The 23,281-nt window shown below is 42.9% G+C and overlaps 1 protein-coding gene across 1 annotated transcript in view; it reads right to left on the reverse strand.

Moving 5' to 3' along the window:
• The window catches only part of CDS1 (CDP-diacylglycerol synthase 1), a 78,783-nt gene that overhangs the window by 10,027 nt on the left and 45,475 nt on the right, over window positions 1-23,281 (reverse strand). Inside the window, exons 6-9 of the mRNA XM_047798783.1 lie at window positions 14,809-14,867; window positions 12,750-12,832; window positions 10,592-10,679; window positions 6,873-6,941 (exon numbers count right to left, since the gene is read on the reverse strand). Of these exons, the coding sequence (XP_047654739.1) occupies window positions 6,873-6,941; window positions 10,592-10,679; window positions 12,750-12,832; window positions 14,809-14,867 (299 nt within the window). The remainder of the gene's footprint in view (window positions 1-6,872; window positions 6,942-10,591; window positions 10,680-12,749; window positions 12,833-14,808; window positions 14,868-23,281) is intronic.

The raw sequence follows: 23,281 nt of genomic DNA on the forward strand, positions 1-23,281 counted from the left end.
AAAGTTCTTGGAAATCAGTGTGATTATAATCTCTGTATGGCAAAGAAACTCACGGACATGGAGAATAGACTCCTGACTGCTGAGGGGGAGGGAGTGGGATGGACTGGGAGTCTGGGGCTAAGAGATGCAAACGATTGCCTTTGCAATGGACGAGCAATGAGATCCTGCTGTGTAGCACTGGGAACTGTATCTAGTCACCCTGAGATGGGACACGATGGAAGACAATGTGAGAAAAAGAATGTGTGTATATATGTGTGTGTGACTGGGTCGATTTGCTGTACAAGAGAAAACTGACAGAACACTGTAAACTAACTATAATGGAAAAAATAAAAGTCATTGAAAAAAATAATCTCTGTATGACCACAATAAAAAGGGGGAAGGGGAGAGAAAAAGAAGTTGATTTCAACATTTAGATAAGCATTATAGCAAGCTTTCCCTTTTTTTTTTTTGTCTCTTCTAGGGCCGCACCTGCAGCATATGGAAGTTCCCAGGCAAAGGGTCCCATTGGAGCTGTAGCCACTGGCCTACACTACAGCCACAGCAACGTGAGATAGGAGCCAAGTCTGATCCACACCACAGCTCACGGCAACGTTGGATCCTTAACCTACTAAGCGAGGCCAGGGATCGAACCCGAAACCTCATGGTTCCTAGTTGGATTCCTTTCCGCAGCACCATGATGGGAACTGCAAGGTTTTTCTTTTTTTAAATATACATATTTAATACCAGCAGAAGCCAAGAGTTATAAAGGCATGAAAGAGTAAAGGACTAAAGCTTCTCCCATAAAGGTTACATTAATTTCATCAATTAAAAAACAAAAGTGGGCGTTCCCGTTGTGGCTCAGTGGTTAATGAATCCGACTAGGAACCATGAGGTTGTGGGTTCGGTCCCTGCCCTTGCTCAGTGGGTAAAGGATCCAGCATTGCCTTGAGCTGTGGTGTAGGCTGCAGAGGAGGGTCGGATCCCGCGTTGCTGTGGCTCTGGTGTAGGCCGGCGGCTGCAGCTCCAATTAGACCCCCTAGCCTGGGAACCTCCATATGCCGAGGGAGCGGCCCTAGAAAAGGCAAAAAAAAAAAAAGTGATTCAAAATTACTAAGAAAAGACCACAGGTGAAAAACACCATTATTCTTAACCAACCCAGAAAACATCGACTGAATTATTCTTTCCCTGAAAATCACTGCAAATTTTAAAACTAGCTGTCCTTGGCCATGGAAGACGATACATAAAATGAAACCTCTTGTTATAAATTTAAATTGCTAGACAATACTTTATTCTCTTTTACACATATCCATGCCACTACATTGCTCAAGAATGGTTACTAGAAGTGCAGATATGACACCAGCAATGGATATAAATTTGCTTCCAAACAACCAGTTTCCTCAAAATCACTTTTTTTTTTTTTTTTTTTTTTTTGCTTTCTAGGGCCGTACCTACAGCATACGGAGGTTCCCAGGCTAGGGGTCCAATCAGAGCTGTAGCTGCCAGCCTACACCACAGCCACAGCAACTCGGGATCCGAGCCATGTCTGTGACCTACACCACAGCTCAGGGCAACGCCGGATCCTTAACCCACTGAGCAAGGCCAGGGATCAAACCTGCAACCTCATGGTTCCTAGTTGGATTCATTTCTGCTGTGCCACGACGGGAACTCCAAAATCACTTATTTTTAAAAAATATAATTTCCCTCCTTATTTCATGGTGTACTACATTCTTATAGGATAGCTCTTTATTTTCTTCCAATGACAAGGTTGTTCTATGATATTTCTAAATTAGTCTTTAATAATGCCAGACTCTTGTAGAATTAACTTAATAATATTTTAATCATCCATGCTCCGAAATGTATAAACATCAGACTGGACCAGATCCCTTTTCATTATTCTATCAACTATTACCTCATCGGCATTCTACCAATGAAACACCAGAATAATTTTTAAAATTCTATTAGAATTTTCATGGAGAATGAACTAAACTGATAAACAGAGGAATTATGGTGGCTCTTCCCATCCAGGAGCCTGGCTCAATTTCATGTGTTTGTATACTTGCTCCCTCTCAAACCTCCATGTTTTCATTAGTTACTGTGTATCTGGCTCCAGAATAGATTCGGAGAGCTGTCAGGGACTAGGCTCTTAAACAATTAAACTTCCCAACAGTAATTTTTGAGGCATATTTATCTTACATCCAGTACCTGTTTGGAATCTCATAAGATACCTCTGAATAAAAACCTAAGTTCCATAACTGTACACTAATTTTTAAAACATTAACAATATCCCGTATTCACACCTAAAAGTAGACATCCATTATTTTTAACAAGCTTTTTCTGCAAGTTGGGTTCACAGTAGTAAACACTTGCTAAGCCAAGGAGCTGGCGTTGTGTTAATAGGGCAGAATGGCTCAACATCACTGGCATGCTCTGCTTCTACACAAAGCCACCACCTGTCCCAGCACCTGTGTCCCCCGCAAGGCAGACAGCTGTTAGAAACTACCAAAACAGGACCACATGGCAGAGGGTCTCAAGCCTAGCTGTACAGTAGAAGTAGCTGTGGGGTGGAGTTCCCATTGTGGCTCAGTGGTTAACGAATCCGATTAGGAACCATGAGGTTGTGGGTTTGATCCCTGGCCTTGCTTAGTGGGTTAAGGATCCAGCCTTGCTGTGAGCTGTGGTGTAGGTCGCAGACATGGCTCAGATCTGGTGTTGCTGTGGCTGTGGTGTAGGCCGGCAGCTACAGCTCCGATTCGACCCCTGGCCTGGGAACCCCCATATGTCGTGGGTGCAGCCCTAGAAAAGGCAAAAAGACAAAAAGACACACACACACACACAATCAGCTGTGGGAGTTAAAGGCTCTGGACGCAGGGACATAGATGATGTATACGCTCCCGGGTGATTCTGAGGACGCCAGGATGGGCGTACTGGGCACGGATCACAGGAAGACCTCGACTTACTGCACTTGCTTGAGGGTGCTTCATAGATACCCTTTTTTTTTTTTTTTTGAACAAATTGAAAGTTTGTGGCAACCCTGCCTCAAGCAAGTCTATTAGTGCCATTTTAGAGTTCCCATTGTGGCTTGGCAGTTAATGAACCTGACTAGCATCCATGAGGTTCGATCCCTGGCCTCGCTCAGTGGGTTAAGGATCCGGCATTGCTGTGAGCTGTGGTGTAGGTCACAGATGCGGCTCAGATCCTGCATTGCTGTGGCTGTGGCATAGACTGGTGACTACAGCTCTGATTGGGCCCCTAGCCTGGGACACTCCATATGCCTTGGCCCTAAAAAGACAACAACAACAAAAAAATTAGTGCCATTTTCCCAACAGCAGGATAATGTTGTGTCAGTGTCACATTTTGGTAATGCTCCCACTATCTCAAATGTCTTTTTCATTATTACTGTTCTATTTGCTGCGGTGACCTATGCTCAGAGAGCACTGACCTATGCAATTGTTTGGGAACCACGAACCGCGCCCAGGTAAGACAGCAAGCTTGATCCATACGTCTCGTGTGTGTTCTGACTGCGCCCCGTCCCTCCCGCCTCCGCAGGCCTCCCTCTTCCCTGAGACACAAAACATCGGGCCAGTTAGGAATTCCGCAGTGGCCTCTAAGTGGCTCTCACGTTAAATCAGAAGGTAGACGCGATTCAGCTTAGTGAGCAGGTGTGCTGAAAGCTGAGACGGGCCGGAGCCAGGCCTCTTGCACCCGCGAAGCCAAGGCGGGCGTGCAAAGGAAAAGCTCTTGACGGCATTTAAAAAGTGTGCCCCTCGGGGCACACGCGGAGAACAAGAAAGCCCAACCCTCTGACCGCTGACTCGGAGACGGGCTTAGCGGTCCACACAGAAGATGGAACCAGCCCCGATTCTCCTGTAAAACACAGCCTGATCCAGAGCAAGGCCCTAACTCTCTTCAATCCTATGAAGGCTGAGAAAGGTGGGTTCGTGAGGCTTAAAGGAAGAAGCCGGCGCCACAACACGAAAGGCCAAGGCGAAGGCCTGAGGTGGGCGCCGCGGCCAGTTCTCCAGAAGCTCTGGCTAAGGTCACCGATGAAGGTGGCCACACGAAACAACAGACTTCCAGTGTGGATGAAACACCCCTCTCTTGCAAGAAGATGCCATTTCGGACGTTCAGAGCTGGGGAGGAGGCGGCTCCTGGCTTTAAAGCTTCAAAGGACAGGCTGACTCTCCTCTTAGGGGCTCGTGTGAAAATTCTAGGGCCTTTAGAAATGATGCTAAATCTGCTCTGCCTGGGCTCTAGAAACAGGATAACAAAGCCTGGAGGACAGCACGTCTGTGTACAAGGTTTGCTCAATATTAAGCCCACTGATAAGACCTACTGCTCAAAAACATTCCTTTCAAAATATTACTGCTCACTGACAATGTCACCTGGTCACACAAGAGCACTGACAGAGGCAGAAAGGAGATTAATGCTGCTTCCACAACTTTAGCTAACACAACATCCAATCTGTAGCCCACGTCTGTAGGAGTTATTTCTACTTTTCGGTCTTATTAAGAAATCCATTTCCTAAGGCTCTAGCTGCCAAAGAGAGTGATTTTTTTTTTTTTATGCTTTTGTGGGTTCCACCCATGGCACATGGAGGTTCCTAGGCTAGGGGTCAAATCAGAACTACAGCTGCCGGCCTACACCACAGCCACAGCAACACCAGATCCGAGCCACGTCTGTGACCTACACTACAGCTCACGGCAACGCCAGATCCTTAACCCACTGAGTGAGGCCAGGGATCGAACCCTCAACCCCATGGTTCCTGGTTAGATTCGCTTCCTCTGCGCCATGATGGGAACTCCCATAGACAGTGATCCTTTTGATGGATCTGGACAAAGCCAATTGAAAAACGTCTGGAAAGGATTCCCCATTCTAGATGCCATAAAGAACTGTCAGGATACATGGGCAGAGGTCAAAATTTCAACATTAACAGGAATCTGGAAGAACCTGATCCGACCCTCATGGACGCCTCTCAGGGGTTCAAGACTTCAGTGGAGGAAGTAGCTACAGATGTGGTGGAAACAGCGAGAGAGCTCGAATCAGAAGTGGAGCCCGAGGGTGGGAGTACATTTCCACCGTCTGAGGGTCAAACTTTCACAGATGAGGAACTACTTCCTACAGATGAGGAACTGCTTCCTACGGATGAGCGAAGAAAGTGGTTTCCTGAGATAAACTCTACTCTGGTGAAGACGGTGTGAAGACTGCTGGAATGACAGCAACGGATTTAGCACATCACATAAACTTTGTCAATAAGCAATGACAAGGTCTGAGATCAGGACCATTTGAAAGTTCTACCAAAGGTAAAATGTCATCAAAAAGTACAGCTACACTTGTATGTGACACCTAAAATATGGCACAAATGAACCCATCTACAAAACAGAAACAGACAGAGAGCAGACTTGTGTTGCCGAGGGGGTGGGGAGGAATGGGATGCACTGGGAGGTTGGGGTAAGTGGATGCGAGCCATTGCATTTAGAATGGATAAGCCGTGAGGTCCGGCTCTGTAGCACAGGGAACTCTACCCAGGCACTTGGGACAGACCATGAAGGAAGGTAGTAGAAGAAAAGGAACGTGTGTGTGTGTATGTGTGTGTGTGCGTGTGTGTTATACATATATATATAAATGGGTCACTTTGCTGTAGAGCAGAAATTTGCACAACGTTGTCATTCAATTATACTTTTTAAAAAGTATTGCTACAGAGAAATCACTTGTGAAAGGAAGAGTCAGTGTGGCCGACTTCATTGCTGTCTTACTTTAAGAATTTTCTTCAGCTCCCCCAAGTTTCAGTAACTGCCACCTTGATCAGTCAGCAGCATCAATACATTTTTTTTTTTTTTTGTCTTTTAGGGCTGTACCTGTGGCATAAGGAGGTTCCCAGGCTAGGGGTTGTGGCATAGGCCACAGCCACAGCCACACGGGATCCAAGATGTGTCTTCAACCTACACCACAGCTCATGGCAATGCCAGATCCTTAATCCACTGAGTGAGGCCAGGGATCAAACCCGCATCCTCATGGATGCCAGGCAGGTTCGTTAACCACTGAGGCACGGTGGGAACTCCAGCAGCATCAATACTGAGGCAAGACCCTTCACCAACAAAATGATCATGATGCACTGAAGGCTCAAAGGATGTCAGCATTTTTTTGGTCATAAAATATTTTAATTCTTTTTTTTATTTTAAAAATATTTACTTGTTTTTCAGGGCTGCACCCATGGCATATGGAGGTTCCCAGGCTAAGGGTTGAATCGGAGCTGTAGCTGCCGGCCTACACCACAGCCACAGCCACATGGGATCCAAGCCATATCTGCGACCTACACCACAGCTCACAGCAACACCAGATCCTTAACCCACTGAGTGAGGCCAGGAATGGAACACTCAACCTCATGGTTCCTAGTTGGATTCGTGTCTGTTGTGCCATGATGGGAACTCCACAAACATTTATTTATTTTTTACTTCTTGACTGCATCCATTGCATGCGGAAGTTCCCAGGCCAGGGATCGAACCCATGCCACAACAGTGACAACTGCTGGATCCTTAACCTGCTAGGCCACCAGGGAACTCCCATAAAGTATTTTTAAATTTGGGTATGTACACGGTCTTTTTCGACACAGTGCTATTACATGCTTAATAGACCACAGTATAATGTAAACAACTTTTATACACACCGGGAAACCTAAACATTCGCGCCATGTGCTTTATCACAGCACACACGCTACGGTGGTGGCCTGGTTCCAGAGTCACTGTATCTCGGGGCGCCTGTGGATTCTGCTTAGTGGGTTTCATTTACTACGTTAGTACCATTTTGTGTTTTAATTCTTTGAGGGTTAGAATTAACTAATAAACTTGCTTCAATTTTTCAAAATATAAATAAAATGAAAATCCCACAAAACTCACAATGAATCCAAACACAACTGTGGAAAAGAAACCGCCAATGAATCCTTCCCAAGTCTTCTTAGGAGACAACTGAAAAAGGCCAAATAAAATTAGAATGCATTACGGCAATCATAATATACACACACACATGCAAATTCTATTCAGTGAATTCCCACAATACCCTGTACGTCTCTCCGTACTGCTTTCCTTGTTGGAAGGGTTTTGCCCTCTTCTTCCTTCCTGGTCCTGATTTATTTGAATGAATCTCTCTAGCAGAGTCTAACATATATTAGGCCCTCAGACATGTGACACACTGTTTGTTTCTGTAAACAGCCCAATTTATTTGCTTTTTCACTCAAAGGACTATAAACTCCATGTTGAAATGCTCTATGTCCCACGATGTTCATGCTGATATAACCCCCCCAAACGGTGTAGTTCTTGAAACAGGATGAGGTGTGTGCATCCTAAGCATACATGGTCTGTGCCGACCTGCTAGTGAGCAAAACCCGAGTGGAAGAAATAACGAAGCACAGACGCCGAAGCATGCCTGATTTTTCGTGTATTCCCAAGCGCCATGCTTGCAATAGGCCACTTGCTGAAATGGCAAAATGCACCACAGCCCCAGGTACAATATTTGCCCCACAAGCATGCACTCCCTCTGACCACAATACATGTTTGTCTCCATGAAGAAAGAAACACACTGTGCTTCTCAGAATAGATACTGTCTGTCTCAGAGTCCAGCTATTGTTTATTCGTCCATGGAGCACGGGCGGGGCGGGGGAGAAAAATCTGGAGGCAAGTCTAGAACTTGGTGTAAATAGGGGCAGGAGGAAAAGCTTTAGGAGTGGCTGGTGCTGGAGTTCCCATCAGGGCTCAGTGGTTAATGAATCCGACCTGGAACCATGAGGTTGCAGGTTCAATCCCTGACATTGCTCAGCGGGTTAAGGATCCGCCGGCGTTGCCGTGAGCTGTGGTGTAGGTCACAGACTCGGCTCGGATCCCGCACTGCTGTGGCTGTGATTCGACCCCTAGCCTGGGAACCTCCAAATGCCGCGGGAGTGGCCCAGGAAATGGCAAAAAGACAAAAAAAAAAAAAAAAGGAGTGGCTGGGGCAAATGCCCGAGATGCTCTGTAAGATAAGGACTCAGTAGGGGCCTTTTGTGATCAGATCACTGTGATAACCTCTGTGATAATCCCATCAGTGGATCAGTGGGGACAAAAGCCAAATAAATATCAGAGGGGAGTTTCTGCGGATAGAAACAAGTGATAAGCTCAACTACAGGAGTTCCTGTCCTTAGAGAAGGGACTGATGGGATTATTCTGTACTATTGTAATGAAGTAGGCATTCATGCAAATCAAAAATGCCTGTTGTGGCGCAGTGGTTAACGAATCTGACCGCTGGCCTTGCTCAATGGATTGAGGATCCGGCATTGCAAAAAGGCAAAAAGACAAAAAAACAAACAAACAAAAAAAATGCCTGCTGATAGGACTTCCTGTGTGGCTCACAACAAAAGTGCCTGCTGATTAAAGATAGTTTATGAGGAGTTCCCATCATGGCACAGCAGAAACAAATCCGACTAGGAACCATGAGGTTTTGGGTTCAATCCCTGGCCTTGATCTGGCTAGGGATCTGGCATTGCTGTGAGCTGGCATTGCTGTGAGCTGTAGCGTAGGTCGCAGATTTGGCTCAGATCTGGCGTTGCTGTGGCTGTGGCGTAGGCTGGCAGCTGTAGCTCAGATTTGACCCCTAGCCTGGGAACCTCCGTATGCCGTGGGTGCAGCCCTAAAAAGACAAAATATAAAAAAAAAAAAAATTAATGAATAAATAATTATAGCTTATGAAATTGACCCATATGATTTGGGGGGTTAAGTTGCTTGATTACATCCGGGTACCTTACACAACTCACCCAGCCTGATCATTCATTAGAAATGGATATTCAAAACCGGACAGTGAGATTCCTCTACGGCATCTGAGGACTTCCTAGGCCAACATCATCTCAGCCGAGAGAAAGGCCATGACTACTTCCTCACCTGCTCTGGTGCTGAAGCAGCCCTCGAAACTTAAAAATATATATATTTTCCGGGCCAGTGTCCCTTCAGCTCAGCCGGACGCTGTGTGCCGACTCCTCACTGGGGAGGAATTTAAGGAAGGTGTTTTTGAAGGAGAGGCCGGCCCCGCCCGTCTCTGGGGAGTGGTCAACCGCCCTCACACTGCTCTCAACAAACACGTCTCCATCTGAACAACTATCTCGGTCCCTCCAAAAATGCCTTATAAGAACATCAAAAGAGCCAATTAATATATTTAATTTTTTTTTTTAATGTTTTTGCTTTGTAGGGCCTCACCCGTGGCATGGAGGTTCCCAGGCTGGGGGTCCCATCGGAGCTGTAGCCGCCGGCCTACACCACAGCCACAGCAACGTGGGATCCGAGCCGCGTCTGCGACCTACACCACAGCCCACGGCAACGCCCACTGAGCAAGGCCAGGGGTCGAACCCGAGACCTCATGGTTTCTAGTCAGACTCATTTCTGCTGCGACCTGATGGGAACTCCTAGCCAATTAATATATTTATGCAAGTGTTATAAAACCCTTTGCCCAGGATATGAAGTGAGTGAATCCTATATAAAGCCCCAACATGAAAAGCTATTGCTTTCTCTCTCTCTTTTTTTAAAAAGAAATCAGTTCTAGACAAAGGTCTGTTTTTTTCTTTTTTTTTGGTTTTCAGAGCCGCACTTGTGGCACATGGAGGTTCCCAGGCTAGGGGTCGAATCAGAGCTATAGCTGCCGGCCTACACCACAGCCATAGGAACTCAGGATCCGAGGCACGTCTTCGACCTACACCATAGCTCACGGCAATGCCGGATCCTTAACCCACTGAGCAAGGCCAGGGATCGAACCTGCAACCTCATGGTTCTTGGTCAGATTCATTTCCACTGAGCCAGAATGAGAACTCCTGTTTTTTGTTTTTGTTTTTGTTTTTCTTTTTTCCTTCTTTTGGCTGTGCCGATGGCATGTGGAAATTTCCAGGCCAGGGATCAAACGTGCACCACAGCAGCAACCCGAGCCACTGCAGGGACAACATCAGATCCTTAGCACACACCACCACAAGGGAACTCTGAAAAAGGTCTGTTTTTCCATGAGGAACTGGTTTCTCTCCTTCCCAAGATGGGAGCTGTGTCACTTTCTTCATTTCCTTCTTTGCCTCCGCTGACCGTAAACAGAACCAAATCTAAGGTGAAACATGGTCTCGGATGCATCGTCCTGGCCCTTATCTTCACCTTTCATCATCACCTCATCAGGGTCTTACTGGCTTTACAGGAACTTGGGTGTCAAGGTCTTATAACAGCATGTGAACAGGGCAAAAGGGATACTCGCGAGCGCTCTGATAAAGGAGGAGATACACGAGAGGGAAGCAGAGCCAAAGACAGGCCTGTTTTGGGGGAGAGGAGCAAAGACCAGCACAGCAGCCAAGGGAACGAAACCAGCAGAAAGATGACCTGAGCCTTCGTTGGAGAAGATGACTGACTGAGGGGCCAAGGGAATATCTGATGAAGAACCCGGACCGAATCACTGGGAAATGCGGCCCCCTGCCCCCTGCACTGTGGCTGCTCAGGGCAGCTAAGGAAAATCGCAGCACCCGGGAAATTAAAAACATGCAAGGGCACCCAAGTGTTGGGGATTTTCTCCAGGGGCCCATCTTTCAGGTGATGGTGGGGGGTGGCTTGTGATCCTTCTCCGTTACCTTAATTAATGGCGTTCTCCCAAAGAAAAATCCGAAAAGGTAAGCAGTTATGTCATTGCAGATAACACTTGATATGGGAACAAGGAACCTTAAAAAAAAAAGGAGCAGAAAAAAAGTCCACATGATTAAGTGGCAAATATTTATGACTCATAACAGACCAGGGCAGTAACCCTTTGGCCTACACTCAGCCCAGTCACACAACAAATATGCTGAAACATCAACAGAAAAAGGAAATATCAACCAAATCTGCCCATTTAGCAATTAGGCAGGGCAAAAGCTACAGGCACACTAGACAAATATCGTGAACAAAAATATTAAATAATCAACTTCACTTTAATGTTAATCAATTTCTATAGCTCTAGACTTTAAAATTTCAATTTGATCAGGAATAATGCCAACTAAAAATGGTCCCTCGCCACCTGCCTCTACAAGGATTAGGTCCCTAGCCACTGCAGTGGCTAACCTTCAACCCAGCCTGAAAGGAGTTCTGGGTGGAGATTAGGAAGGAGGCATTTTGTGTTCTGGGAAAAACTGGTGCAACAGGTCTTCAGAGAGATATTTTTCAGGACAAGATTTTATGAACCAGTCTCTTGCATCTTCTCACATCTAGAAAAGCACTAAAGTCATCAGTGCAGACAGCTGCTCCTCGGGACTAGCAGCAGCCACCTGCCAGGACACGTGCCTGGTTGCACCACGAGTGGTCTGCACGCTGACCTCCGGCAACCCCCTTGCCCCAGCCTCTTTGGAGCAATTCCTCAGAGCTTCTGCGAGGCTGTCCTCCGGGCTACGGGCCTCACTTGGCTCTCAATAAAACTTAACTCATGATTCTCACACTGCATTTTTTTTTGAGTTAATGGGAACAAGTTACGATAGGATCAAGAATTCTTTCAAAGCAGCCCCTCCAAATGGAAATGAATCATTTGTTTAAACAGAGTGTAATCTGATAAAGCTATACCAAGCCCTTAGTACAAATTCTCTCAGGGAAAATTATCCATTTTAATTCCGTCTTCGGCTGCAGTTGCATTGAACCCCACTAACTATACAGAACCTATTCATTTCAGTAACTGTCTCCAGCAAGTAAGTGCATACAAGGAAGACAATCTTACAATGATTCCAACTGTTCACACACACACAACTTTTTAATTTATTTTTAATTTTTAATTAATGTATTATTATTTTTTTAGCCCATGCCTGTGGCGTATGGAAGTTTCCAGGCTGGGGGTTGAATTGGACGTGCAGCTGCCGGCCTGCACCACAACCACAGCAATATAGGATCCAAGCTGCATGTGCCACCCATGCCACAGTCACAGCAATGCCAGATCCAAGCCGCAGCTGTGACCTACACCACAGCTGGCGGGAACGCCAGATCCTTAACCCACTTGAGTGGGGCCAGGGATCGAACCCACTTTCTCACAGGCAGTATTTTGGGTTCTCAACCTGCTGAGCCGCAATGGCAATTCCTCACACCTATGTATCTTGGTTAAAAAAACAGAAACCTGTCAAGGGAATAACTTTATCTTGACTAAAACCATCAATTGAGAAAGATTTTTTAATAAGTTTTAAAAGAATGTGGGAAAAGTATGGTCAGATTTCTTAACATCTTCTGTTTTCCTCCACTATTATTTCTAACTAATAATAATTTTTGTAACTTAAGATGATTTTCAACTAGTAAAAATGCTTTCCGAATCTGTAACCCTCTGCTTATATACCAAGTAACTCCAAATATCCAAAATCTGGACACCTACTGCTATATAAAGGCAGAGAACTTAGCCAACTTTCACTTAAAGAAAATGCATTTCCAGAACATTGCTTGCTGACAAGCAAACTTTCCCCTTCTTTTTGCATTCCTTGTAAATATGTGGACTTTTTAAAATCAATTCTTTATAAAAAAGTCCTATTAAGGCGTAGTAACACCTGAAAACATAATTGTCTGGAGCTTTTATGAGAACTTTATACATTTCATTTGAAACCTGAATAATAACAAAGTATCTTCAATTGTCAGGTGGTAAACAAGGGAAACTCAGTTAAGCTATTTTAATGGACTAGAGGAACAATACATACAACATTTTAGTAGAAATCTGCAAGACAGTGTCCAATGTAAAAGAGCTTTAAGAGCGCTATGACATAGGGATAAAGCTGCATAATACTGTCGGCTTACCATATCATGCCTTCAAACAGATTTTGGATGACAAGATGGGACTGGGTAACTGTTATCAGTAAAGTGACATGAGTCCATGCGAACTGTTAATAGCCCAACAATATAACAATTAGTGAACACAACCGATCATCGAAGCCCAGGAAGCAAGAGCCATTTTGAAACACAAATTTCTAGGCTGATTATCGGTCAAATTTCATAAGGTCATACACAATAAATGCTGTTAGTAAATTATGATCATTTTGGTACCTGCTGAAGCTTTAAAACCATGAAAACATTAAACAAAGTAGTCTTAATTTATACACAAATGGAATGCTAATATTACTGAGATTCACTACTAAATTTAAAAAGACATACTAAAAAATAAATAATTGTGAATCATGAGATTAAAATGATAATGAGAGGTTTACGGTGTTGCTATGACATTTAGATAGGAACTAAAATTTTACTCTGGCTGCATTCTCTAGCTATCAGAAATGCTAAAAACCATTCTTCTCTGAGTTCAGCATGGGAACATTTTACCATAAAAAGTTCTTTCTAACTTCAAATGATTCAAACCAGCAGGGATCAACTGCCCTTAAACTCAATCTTTTCATACCTGAAAGGTGATCTTCAGAGCTCTGCTCAATGACAGTATTCAATTTCAAATTTTCAGAGGCCTCTTGCCCCTCAATTCCATCCAGCCTGAGAGATGCCGCTTTAGTGACTTTCAGCATCATTAGTATGAGTAGAATGTGAACCAAAAAAGCTAATGTTCCTACTCACTAGTCTCATAATTTTTATTGGCAGTTATAAAACGACTTTTCAAAATTCTTAGGGTTTGACTTATTCATAATAAACCTGTTTTCCACTTCAGCAAACAATCTTTGATACTGGTTGTTTTGTTTTATTTTCATCTGCTGGAAAGGATCCAATTCTTTCATATCCTGGTTGCTTTGAAATGTACAAATGATTTTTTTTCCAACAGATACCATTCATATTTTCATAGCAGGAGTTCCTGTTGTGGCTCAGCGTTAAAGAACCCAACTTGCAGCCATGAGGATGTGGGTTCAATCCCTGGCCTTGCTAAGTGGGTTCAAGGAACCAGCGTTAGAATGAGCTGTGGTATAGGCTGCAGATGAGGCTCAGATCCCACAATGCTATGGCTGTGGGATAGGCCAGTGGCTATTGCTCTGATTTGACCCCTAGCCTGGGAACTTCCATAAGCTGCAGGTACAGCTCTAAAAAGACAAAATAAATAAATAAATCAAATAGAAAATTTTTTTCATAGCAAGATTCTATTATTTCTAATTCATCTTGATGGTTTCGAGATTTCCACTGAGCAAATTTTTATTCCTTCCTCTCAAAATCCCCCAAACTTAGAAATATAAGAATATGACAATTTCCCAGCACTGGTGCTTAGCAGGATGTTTTAATGGGGAAAAGCGTGATGAACAGGAAGTACCTCCCAAACCCAAAAAAGGCATTACAATGAATCCACAGATCTAAATGCTACATTTTACACTTTACAGTCTTATACTTAGTGCTTTTTAAAGAAATAAGAAAAATGTATCATCTGCAGTGATAAACTTCATAAAACCCTGAACTCTGTTCAATGACACATTAAATGAAATACCTCTGGCTAAAAAGAATCAGGTGACTGTATGACTCACCATAGCGACCAAGAAAATATAACCTGTGTTCCCCTTATGCCCAGGCTAAGAGCAAGTAAACACAGCTACTTCCCAGAGGAAAATACGGTAGATATTTCTGAGACTTACTATCAGGAGACTATGGAAACACTTCAAATTTCTCCAGATTTAGGAAATCCAAACACTTGGTTTTAATTTTATAGCCTTTGAATATTCAAAGAGAAAGTTTTTAGGAAACTTTGGAATCCATTAAAATGTTTAAATCTTCAAAAAACGTTTCAACTTCAACCTTCTGTATACAATTAAATTCAAATATTCCTCACATTTGGGCAACTAGTAAATTTGGTTATATCTTCTCACACTACAGGGAAAAAAAAAAGGTGAGAGTTTTTATGATATATAGTGACTACAGAATAATGGTTAATACATACCATATAAAACTGCAGGCGATAATGTTTCTTCACCAGGCTTAGCACAAACATGCAGAAACCTGTTCAAGAACAAAACGCACATGTTTGTTATATAATTTGCTACCAAGTTTATGATTCACTGAGCTCATATAAGCCAAACTTCTGTACCAAATCTAGCTATACGTTAGCCAGTCACTCATATTCCATCTCTCCTACTCTTATATTAAGCATTTTAGGTAAAAGCTTCTCAAGGGAAGCGTTCTGCATTCTCCAAAATACCTAATATATTCCATGGCATAAATTCAATAAACATCTCTTGCATTATTTAAGTGAATTAGTCCCCTGCTAATGTTTGGACATGGAAAAACAGATCTTGAATTTCGGTTCACTAAACTTTATTTACTGTATCAACTGTCAAATTATGTATAGAATGTTTCAATGTCTACATAACACAAAATTAATAATTATTATGGAAGCTAACATCTATTGAACCCTGTACTTCAAGCTCTCATGTAAGCATTTTATATGTACTAAGCTACTCCTCCCAACATTCCTATGATGTGAGTACCTGTTATTATCTATTACAGATGAAGAAAAATACACAAAGGGCTTTATTAATTTACTGAGGCTCACAGTGCTAGAGGTTAAACCTTAAAGAACTGAAACCTTTATATCCTATTGACCCTTAAGAATCATGTGGTTCCATAAACCATTTATCGCAAGACTCAGGTAAAGAGGGATTGACTTAGAAAAGGCATATTTAAAAAACACCTTTTAAAACTGCATACACACAAAATTAAATACCTAGGAATAAATCTGACCAAGGAAGTGAAAGACTTATATGCTGAGAACTATAAAATGTTCCTCAAGGAATGTAAAGAGGACTCAAAGAATGGAAAGATACTCTATGCTCCTGGATTAGAAGAATTGCTATCATTTGAAATGGCCATACTACCCAAAGCAATCTACAGATTTAATGCTGTCCCTACCAAATAACCCATTACATTTTTTCACAGAACTAGAACATAATCCAAAAATGTATGTGGAACCATAAACGACCCAGAATTGCCAAAGCAATCCTGAGGGAAAACTACAAGCAGGAGGCATAACTCTCCCAGACTTCAAACAATATTACAAAGCTACAGTAATCAAGACAGTGTGGTAAAAAAAAAAACAGACGTACAGACCAATGGAATAGATCGGAGAGCCCAGAAATAAGCCCAAATACCTACAATCAATTAATCTTCAACAAAGGAGGCAAGAGTATAAAATAGGAAAAAGACAGTCTCTTCAGCAAGTGGTGGGGGAAAAACTGGACAGCTGCATGGAAATCAATGGAACTAGAACACACCCTCACACCACACGCCAAAATAAACTCACAATGGCTTAAAGACTTAAACATAAGACATGGAATTCCTGTTGTGGTTCAGTGGGTTAAGAACCCGGCCTTGCTCAGTGCATTAAGGATCCAGAGTTTCCATGAACTGTGGTGTTGGTAGCAGACATGGCTTGGATCTCATGTTGCTGCAGCTGTGGTGTAGGCTGGCAGCTGTAGCTTCAATTCCACCCCTCCATATGCTGCAGGTGTGGCCATTAAAAAAAAAACACCTTAAAACTCCTAGAAGAGAACATAGGCAAAACATTTGCTGACATAAACCACACAAATGTTTTCTTAAGTCGGTCTCCCAAGGCAAGAGAAATAAAGACAAAAGTAAACAAATGAGATCTAATCAAACCAACAAGCTTTTGCACAACAAAGAGAAACCTTAAAGAAAACAAAGAGACAATCTATGGAATGGGAGAAAACAGCTGCAAAGGATGCAATTGACAAGGGCTTAATCTCAAAAATATATAAACAACTCATACAACTCAGCAATAAAAACACAAATGACCCAATCAAAAAATGGGCAGAAGACTTAAATTGACGTTTCTCCAGAGAAGACACGGATGATCAGCAGGCATGTGAAAAAATGCTCACCAACACTAATCATTAGAGAAATGCGAATCAAAGCTACAATGAGCTGTCACCTCATACTAGTCTACAAATAACGAGTACTGGAGAGGGTGTGGAGAAAAGGGAACACTCCTACACTGTTGGTGGGAATGTCAATTGGTATAACCACTATGGAAAACAGTATGGAGGTTCCTTAAAAAGCCAAATATAGAACTACCATATGATCCAGCAATCCCACTCTTGGGCATACATCCAGACAAAACTTTCATTGAATAAGATATATGTTGAAGTTCCCATTGTAGCTCAGCTGTAACGAATCTGGCTAGTATCCATGAGGATGCAGATTTGATCCCTGGCCTCACTCAGTGGGCTAAGGATCTGGTGTTGCCATGAGCTGTGGTGCAGCTTGCTGACACAGCTAAGAACTGGTGTGCCTGTGGTTATGGCATAGGCCATCAGCTACAGCTTCAAATTGACCCCTATGCCCCTAGCCTGGGAACCTCCATAGGCCATGGGTGCAGCCCTAAAAAGACCAAAAAAAAAAAAAAAATACATCCACCTGTATGTTTACAAAAGCAAAGATGATGGAATCAACTTAAATGTCCATTGACAGATGAATGAATTACAAAATGTGGTACATATACACAATGGAATACTACTCAGCCATAAAAAGGACAAGATAGGAGTTCTTGTCGTGGCACAGTGGAAACGAATCTGACTAGGAACCATGAGGTTGCAGGTTCAATCCTTGGCCTCATTCAGTGGGTTAAAGGATCTGGCATTGCCATGAGCTGTGGTGTAGGCTGCAGACGCGCCTTGGATCTGGCATTGCTGTGGCTGTGGTGAAGGCCAGCAGCTGTAGCTCTGATTAGACCCCTAGCCTGGGAACCTCCATGTGCCCTAAAAAGTAAAAAAAAAAGGACAAGATAATGCCATTTGCTGCAGCATGGATGCAACTAGAAATTCTCATACTAAGTGAAGTGAGTCAGAAAGAGAAAGACAAATACCATATAATATCACTTATATGTGGAATCTAAAATATGCTACAAACGAACCTATCTACAAAAAAGGAAACAGACTCACAGACATAAGAGAAAAGACTTGTGGTTGGCAAGGGGGAGGAGAGAGGGAATGGGATAGACTGGGAGTGTGGAGTTAATAGATGCAAACTATTACATTTTGAATGGATAAGCAATGAGGGCCTACTGTATAGCACAAGGAACTCTGTTGAGTCTTTGGGATAGACCATGATTGAAGATAATATAAGAAACGAAATGTATATAAGTGTATGACTGGGTCGCTTTGTGATACAGCAGAAATTGGCACAGCACTGTAAATCAACTATACACTCAAAAAATTTTTTTAAAAAAAGAGTGATTTGACATATCTCAGAACCATTTTATAATAACTGCAGTAAAATATAATGCTCAATAATTTCAAGATGTACATCTGTGTTTGTATATATCCTATAAAATTATTACAGTAAAATTTTATTTAATAAAAATTCTACCTAATTAAGTGAAATTTAATAATTTTACACTAAATAATGGGAGGCAATATGAAGTACCTTTTGCTCAATGTATCAGTAAAGTTCCAAAGATATATCTTTTTTTTTTTTTACAAAAGTAGACTTGGAAATGCAAAAGCCAAGTTTAATTTCAGATAAGCCACCCATGTATTCCGTACTGCAGTATATTTAGAGAGCGAGTTCTCTGAGATAGAAAGTGACCTTGCACTAACCCATCCCACATTCAATAAATACTAGACTTTGTATGTCGAAGTTGTACTTACCAAGGCAATTCTACCCACTAGAGTAAGCAAGGCTGATACTCCTCTGACCAGAACGAAAAATCAAACATCAGCTGCCTGCAACTATTTTTTTTTTTCTTTTTGTCTTTTTAGGGCCGGACCAGCGGCATATGGAGGTTCCCTGAGCCACAGCAACGCCAGATCTGAGCCACTTCTGCAAACTACACCATAGCTCACGGCAATGCCAGATCCTTTACCCAGTGAGAGAGGCCAGGGATTGAACCTGCAACCTCATGGTTCCTAATCAGATTCCTTTCTGCTGCACCATGATGGGAACTCCTGCCTTCAACTATTTTTTGATGACTGACTTGAAATGTCAACGTAAAGGATGATTTAAAAAAAAAAAAAAAGGAATGCACACAGGCTCCCTGATTCTACCTCACCTCCTCTTTGTCACCTATAGACTCTGACTGGCTGAACTGCAAAAGAAACAGTGCAAACATTTCCTGAGTAGAGGTGCAGCCAGCAGCATAAGTCACTTTCCTGAGAAGGAAAGGAAGCAGGGTGGGGAGATTAAAACATGGAATTCACAGCATTTAGAGTACCAATGTGGCACAAAAGACCTCTTTCAAAATCATTGCTTCTAAGTTTTTCTTCAGTAGCAGGTAGATTAATTTTATGGCTCAAGGAACAGTAACATTTCTACGCTGTTTTATGCCTTTGGTCCACGGATAAAGGTGACTGTAGCCGGGACCTGGTTTGGAGGCTGATGAGGCAAGAGCCAAGCAGAGACAAGACAGATGCCGCTGGACTCCCCCTTCGGTCCTGACGGGCCTCTGTGGTCCTCCCCGCACAGCCTCAGGATGCTCAGCACCTGAGCTGCGACCCACCTCCAACAGGGGGATCGCAGACGCCACTCCAACGGGCACCATTTTTCTCTTTCTCCAAATTATATAATACTGCCACCCTTAAGCATTTCTTCAAAAAAATGACCAGCAGACGTGTTCAATATTTTCCTATTGATTATTTATCCGGAACCGTCTTGGCAACTCATTTTTACCTGACTCAATTTTACTGTTAAATCAACCAGTAACACGCAGCTTTTTAAGGGGCACTGACAGAGGATATAACTACCTGACTCCGAGATACATGAAGATGAAGCAGTTCTCTGAATCTGGGGAAGGAGGGTGTAAAGAGTCTCCTAGCATATCTAAGGTTAAATATTCTTGTCAAAGGAAAAAAAATCCAAAAAAGAAACACATAAATCTATTTTTCATTCATAAGCATCTAACTAGGTGTGTATTTTATGTTTACATGTGTAGAAGTACATACATGCTATATTTCAATACATCTACAGCAAGGATAACTTTGTACATTTGGACCCACAGTTTTACGTTTCCCCCAATTAACAAAGAACATTTGCATGGGTATATTTTCTATTAAAATCATAGGATTTGTTACAGTATTGGAAATAAAAGTATTCACTGAAAAAGCTTCCTAACATAACAGTTCTTGACGATTATATACATATATATGTGTGTGTGTATATATATATATATATACTTTTTTTTCTTTTTTTTTTCTTTTTAGGGCTGTACCCACAGCATATGGAGGTTCCCAGGCTAGGGATCCAATCAAAACTGTAGCCCCTGGCCTACGCCACAGCCACAGCAACGAAGGATCTGAGCCTCGTCTGTGACCTATACCACAGCTCATGGCAACGCTGGATCCTTAACCCACTTAGTGAGGCCAGGGATCGAACCCTCATCCTCATGGATGCTAGTCAGGTTCGCTAACTACTGAGCCACGATGGGAACTCCAACATACCATTGTATTTAGTTACACATATGACCACTCTTTATATACACAGCACTCTGCCCGGTGCTGTCCATGCAAAGATGCGTCTACACTACTGCCCAGGAGCAAGGAGTCCCCAGGTGGTGAGGGAGATTCAGCTACCCAACAGACTACAGAGAGGTGTATTCAAAAAGAACAAAATGAATGAGATTTTTACAGGAGTCAGAAGAAGTAAAGGCGGGGAGGAGACACCGTAAAGTGCAAAAGATGGGGTAGAGAGAATTTCAGAAAAATGAAGACTGAAGAATATTTATTGAGCCCTTAAGATGCACCAGACACAAGATACAAAAAATGGATAAGACAGTCATTCCATTCAAGGAGCTCAAAATCAAGTTGAAGAGACAGACAACATAAAGCAATAATCAGGTTTTAAAATTTCTTACTGGTGATTAACCACTTCAACACAAACAGTTCTTAATACAAAAAAACAGGGAGTTCTCATTGTGGCTCAGTGGAAATGAATCTGACTAGCATCTGTGAGGATGCGGGTTCGATCCCTGGCCTCTCTCAGTGGGTTAAGGATCTGATGTCGCCGTGAGCTGTGGTGTTGGTCGAAGACACAGCTCTGATCCCAAGTTGCTGTGGCTGTGGTGTGGGCCGGCAGCTGTAGCTCCTATTTAACCCCAAGGTTGGGAACTTCTGTGTGTCACAGGTGTGGTCCTAAAAACAAAAAATAAAATTAAAAAAAAAATCATCTAAGTGTCAGGATTACTTCTGGGTTCTAGTCAGTAAGTCATCTAGGATGATATTAAACAAGTTATTTAATCTGATGGGCCTTGGGAGCAGTTAGACCTGGGAATACCTACATTTTATTTTAGTAAAATTCAATGTCGGTGAGAAGGAGATGGGATTAAGATGGCGGAATAGAAGGACTGGAGCTCAACTTCTCTCCTAAAATCAACAAAATTCACAACTAAAGGCTGAGCAATCTTCACCCAGATGGACCGGAAACCTTAAAAAACATACCCTACTCCAGAAGAAAAAGAGGAGGCCACATCAAGAGGTAGGAGGGGCAATTTCACAATATAAACAGCCCCATACCTCCTGGGTGGGAAGCCCCACAGACTGGAAACTAACTGGTTCACAGAGACTCACCAACAGGAGTGAGAGTTCTGAGCCCCACATCAAACTCCCAAGTATGGGGATCTGGCACTGGGGGGAAAGAGCCCCTGGAGCAGCTGGCATTGAAGGCCAGAGGGGCTTGTGCACAGGAGCCCCATGGGACCAGGAGAAACGGAAACCCCAATCTTAAAAGGCGCACACCGACTTTCATGTGCACTGGGTCCCAGGGCAAAGCAATGTCTCCATAGGAATCTGGGTCAAACCTGACTGCAGTTCTTGGAGGACATCCTGGGAAAACAGGGGTGAATGTGGCTTGTTGGGAGGGAGGGACACTGAAGACAAAACTCTCAGGAATATTCAGCAGCTGCCTTTCTCTGGAGGTGGCCATTTTGGGAAAATCTGGCCCCACCCATTAGTCAGCTGCTGAGAAGCCCCAGGGCAAACAACAGCCCAGGTGGGATCATAGCCCTGCCCCTCAGTAAACAGGCTGCCTAAAGGCCCCCAGGCACACAGCTGCCTCTAATCCCATCCAGAGACTAAGCCCCACCCAACAGAGGAATTAGAATCAGCTCCACCTAACAGGGGGCAGGCATCAGTCCCTCCCATCAGGAAGCCTACACCAAGCCCCCATACTGACCTCAGCCACAGGGGGCAGACATCAGAAGATAAGAGAGGCTACAACTCTACTATCTGTAAGAAGGTCATCACACCAAAAACCTATAAAAATGAAAAGACAGAGAACTATAACTCAGATGAGGGAGAAAGCAAAAACCCCAGAAAATCAGCTAAGCGATTAGGAGATTCTCAGCCTCCAGGAAAAAGACTTTAGATTGTTGATGCTGAAGATGATGCAAGACATTGGAAATAAACTGGAGGCAAAGATGGATAACTTACAGGAAACACTGACCAAGGAGATACAAGATACCAAACTTAAACAAGAAGAGATGCAAAATACAATAACTGAAATAAAAAACTCACTAGAAGCAGCTAACAGCAGAATACAGGAGGCAGAAGAACGAATAAGCGAGGTGGAGGAAAGATTAGGAGAAATTATGGATGTGGAACAGAAAAGAGAAAAAAGATTGAAAAGAAATGAAGAGAGTCTCAGAGAACTCTGGGACAACATGAAAAGCACCAACATCCGTATTATAGGGGTGCCAGAAGGAGGAGAGAGACAGAAGGGGACAGAAAAAATATTCCAAGAGATAATAGCCAAAAACTTGCCTCACATGGGAAAGGAACCACTCACTCAAATCCAGGAAGCTTGAGTACCATATAAAATAGACCAAAGGAGGAATACACTGAGACACATATTAATCAAACTGACCAAAACTAAAGACAAAGAGAAAATCTTGAAAGCAGCTAGGGAAAAGAAACAAGTAACATACAAGGGAACCCCAATAAGGTTATCAGCAGAAAGAGACATTAGGGAAGCAATCCTGTTTACCATCGCAAAAGAATAAAATACTAGGAGTAAACCTACCTAAAGAGACAAAAGACCTGTACTCTGAAAACTATAAGCCACTGATGAAAGAAATCAAAAATGACACAAATAGAAGGAAAGACATACATGCTCTTGGATTGGAAGAGTCAATATTATCAAAATGACTATACTACCCAAGGCAATCTACAGATTCAATGCAATCCCTATCAAATTACCAAGGACATTTTTCACAGAACTCAAACAAAATATTTTAAAGTTTGTTTGGAAGCACAAAAGACCCAGCATAGCCAAAGACATCCTGAAAAAGAAAAATGGAGCTGGAGGAATTAGGCTCCCAGACTTCAGACTATACTACAAAGCAACAATCATCAAAACTATATGGTATTGGCACAAAGCCAGAAATACAGATCAGTGGAACAGGATAGAAA

The sequence above is a fragment of the Phacochoerus africanus genome, chromosome 10 (genome assembly GCF_016906955.1).
Source record: "Phacochoerus africanus isolate WHEZ1 chromosome 10, ROS_Pafr_v1, whole genome shotgun sequence".
Classification (NCBI taxonomy): domain Eukaryota; kingdom Metazoa; phylum Chordata; class Mammalia; order Artiodactyla; family Suidae; genus Phacochoerus; species Phacochoerus africanus.